This window comes from Ipomoea nil, unplaced genomic scaffold (genome assembly GCF_001879475.1).
Source record: "Ipomoea nil cultivar Tokyo-kokei standard unplaced genomic scaffold, Asagao_1.1 scaffold2791, whole genome shotgun sequence".
Taxonomy (NCBI): Eukaryota; Viridiplantae; Streptophyta; class Magnoliopsida; order Solanales; family Convolvulaceae; genus Ipomoea; species Ipomoea nil.
Window position 1 is genome coordinate 2085684 of NW_017619219.1, and position 2409 is coordinate 2088092.

The 2409-nt window shown below is 37.6% G+C and overlaps 1 protein-coding gene across 1 annotated transcript; it reads right to left on the reverse strand.

Moving 5' to 3' along the window:
* LOC109157622 (protein FAR1-RELATED SEQUENCE 5-like) lies at positions 1-2366 on the reverse strand. Its single transcript, XM_019305473.1, has 3 exons — positions 2080-2366; positions 796-1108; positions 1-702 (listed from the first exon to the last, which is right to left on the reverse strand). Exons 1-3 carry the CDS (start codon positions 2364-2366, stop codon positions 1-3), a joined length of 1302 nt encoding a protein of 433 aa, XP_019161018.1.
* Positions 2367-2409: the final 43 nt, after the last annotated feature.

Here is a 2409-nt window from a genome sequence, read left to right on the forward strand (position 1 = left end):
TCAATCTATAGCTACATCGTGGTCTACATTCTTATTAAAATGAACAAATTGTGAACCCCCGGTGCTTGGATGTACAAGATATCCATCACGAGCAATCTCTGAAATATTTTCCAAGACCAATGATTGGACAGAGCCCTTTGTAATTGAAGCAAGCTTGTTTGCAGCACTCTTTCTTCCCCTTGCTGCATTGTACTTCTTCTCAATAACACTGCTACTCCTTTTATTTCTCACACCTTTACCCCTGCGGCTTGAGGGGTCTTGGACAATACCACTTGACGAAGACACAACACCCTCCTCAGTGTTCACATCCCCAATCTCAGCTTCAATGTTTTTCCTTGCATTCTCAACGGCTTCATCACAGAATTGTCTAGCAACACTGTTATCTTGGCTAGAAACAATAAGCCTTTGAAATTTCCTACTAATCTCAACAGCCCAAATTGAAGAAGGGACACCACCATTATAAAACACAGATGCAATGTCCACATTTCTACCCTCAACAACCTTTTTAGTCCATCTTTTTAGAATGTATTTATCGGGAATATTGGAAACACAGTGCACATGAAGTATACGTAAGCAGTGGCAGCAAAGTATTCCCAATTCTGAAAACAGCTTGCAACTACAGCATATATCCAAATTGATTGCCTTAAAGGTTACTTCATGCCTTATGATATCTATGTCTGGTCGCCACACGTGATACTTGCACTTACAACCATCGTTCAACACCATTTCTTGATAACAAGAGCTACCTTTCATAAATTGTTCCTCGAACAAAAAATATATCTCAATTGTATAAACCTCTCTAGCATGTGAAAGGAGTTTCACATGATCCATCATCATGGCGGGTACTCCTTGAGAACACCGGAAATCCTCGCTATTTTCCTTACTTCTCCATTCAGATATAACACTCACAAAGGATGAATAAAAATCACATAAACCAGCAGTCTTGGACAGCCTCCTAGAAATTGCATGATTTGTGCTTTCACTCCTTTGCGAAGATAAAATACCCCCGGAGAAATAATCCTTGTTGAACGCTGGACACCACTTCTCCCTACAGTCATAAAGCTTCTCTAGCCATGTATTCTTATGACAATTATATTTTGTAACCATCCTGAAAAGGTTAAAACACATGTTTATTACTCATATTCTGAAAATTCATAATCTCATATTAGAAAGTTCATAATCATATAACAGAAAATACATAATGACATAACAGAAAATACATAATTGTATACTGTGAATTCATTATCTCATATTACAAAGTTCATAATCATATAACACAAAATACATAATGACATAACATAAAATCCAGAATTGTATAACTGTGAATTCATAATCTCATATTAGAAAATTCATAAATCATATAACAGAAAATACATAATGACATAACAGAAAATTCAGAATTATATAATGTAAATTCATAATAACATACCTTGTCCAGTAAACCTCAAATTCAGCTTCAGTCTCGGTGTATTTCAACACACATTGAACATATCCAGAAAATCCTTATGATTCCTCAATGCCTTGATATGCTTCTTCGAATTCTCACCAATATGCCATATGCAAAGACGGTGGCGTGATGTAGGAAACACCATGGAAATGCCAGCAGCCATAGCTGAACATTGATCCGTCATGATAGTCTGTGGACACTTGCCATCCATGGATCTTAAAAACACTCTAAACAACCACGCAAATGACTCTATCCTCTCATTCATCAAAAAACCACAACCAAACATTACATTCATGCAATGATGGTTCATCCCTACAAAAGGACCACAAATCATATCATATTTGTTAGTGCGGTATGTTGTATCATGCATTAACAGATCACCAAACACCTCATAATCCCTTCTCATTTGACCATCCCTCCAAAAAAAACTACACAATCTTCCATCCAAATCAACTTCGAAATCAAAAAAAGAAATCAGCCTCATTAGATTGCCTCCTCCTGAATATCTCAATCAAAGAATTGGGAATCAGATCCATCCAAACACTTCAAACTCACAGAAGCCATCGAATTGTAAGCATCGCGGTTGGTAAAGCCAACCAATGGAGAACCCCCTGACTGATGTTTCCAAAAACCTCATACCATCCGCCAATGCAACACCACTACTCTTCATGTCTTTTAAATATTCAAGCTGATTGTTTCCCACTCTTCTATGCGACCGAAGCAGATGACTCTTGCCAAATGAACATAACTCGTGATTGTGCTCTTTCAAGTGTTTTGTAACTGTCCACATCCCATCACCCCCCACATCAAATTGAACAAATGCACCACATCCAGTCCTCATATCAATCTTTGAATAAAGCTTAACACCACTGTTTGGTTTCTGCTTATACCCAGCCTTAGCACAGAAGAACCTCTTCATCTGAATTGACTTAGTAGATGCCTTATAACGTTGTTGGCCTTTC